The sequence below is a fragment of the Eurypyga helias genome, unplaced genomic scaffold (genome assembly GCF_000690775.1).
Source record: "Eurypyga helias isolate BGI_N326 unplaced genomic scaffold, ASM69077v1 scaffold22798, whole genome shotgun sequence".
NCBI classification, from domain to species: Eukaryota; Metazoa; Chordata; class Aves; order Eurypygiformes; family Eurypygidae; genus Eurypyga; species Eurypyga helias.
Genome location: NW_010269177.1, coordinates 2603 through 2820, shown reverse-complemented (window position 1 = coordinate 2820; position 218 = coordinate 2603). Strand labels below are relative to the sequence as shown.

The 218-nt window shown below is 62.8% G+C and overlaps 1 protein-coding gene across 1 annotated transcript in view; it reads left to right on the top strand.

Moving 5' to 3' along the window:
- Window positions 1-7: 7 nt before the first annotated feature.
- The window catches only part of LOC104514360 (protein sidekick-2-like), a 1155-nt gene continuing 944 nt past the window's right edge, over window positions 8-218 (top strand). Inside the window, exon 1 of the mRNA XM_010158021.1 lies at window positions 8-164. Within this exon, the coding sequence (XP_010156323.1) occupies window positions 53-164 (112 nt within the window). The 5' untranslated portion in view covers window positions 8-52. The remainder of the gene's footprint in view (window positions 165-218) is intronic.

The following is a 218-nucleotide window of genomic DNA, read 5'->3' as shown; positions in this document are numbered from 1 at the left end:
AGGCGTCAGTAAGATCGTGACAGTGGACGTGAAGGGGACCAGCCCACTGTGGATGAAGGTGAAGGATCTGGCCGAGGGCGTGACGTACCGGTTCCGGATCCGGGCCAAAACCTTTGCCTATGGGCCAGATGTTGAGGCAAACATCACCACGGGGCCTGGGGAAGGTAGGGGGGGGCACGGCTGGGATGCCGTGCCACGGCATGGGAGGGGATGCAGTG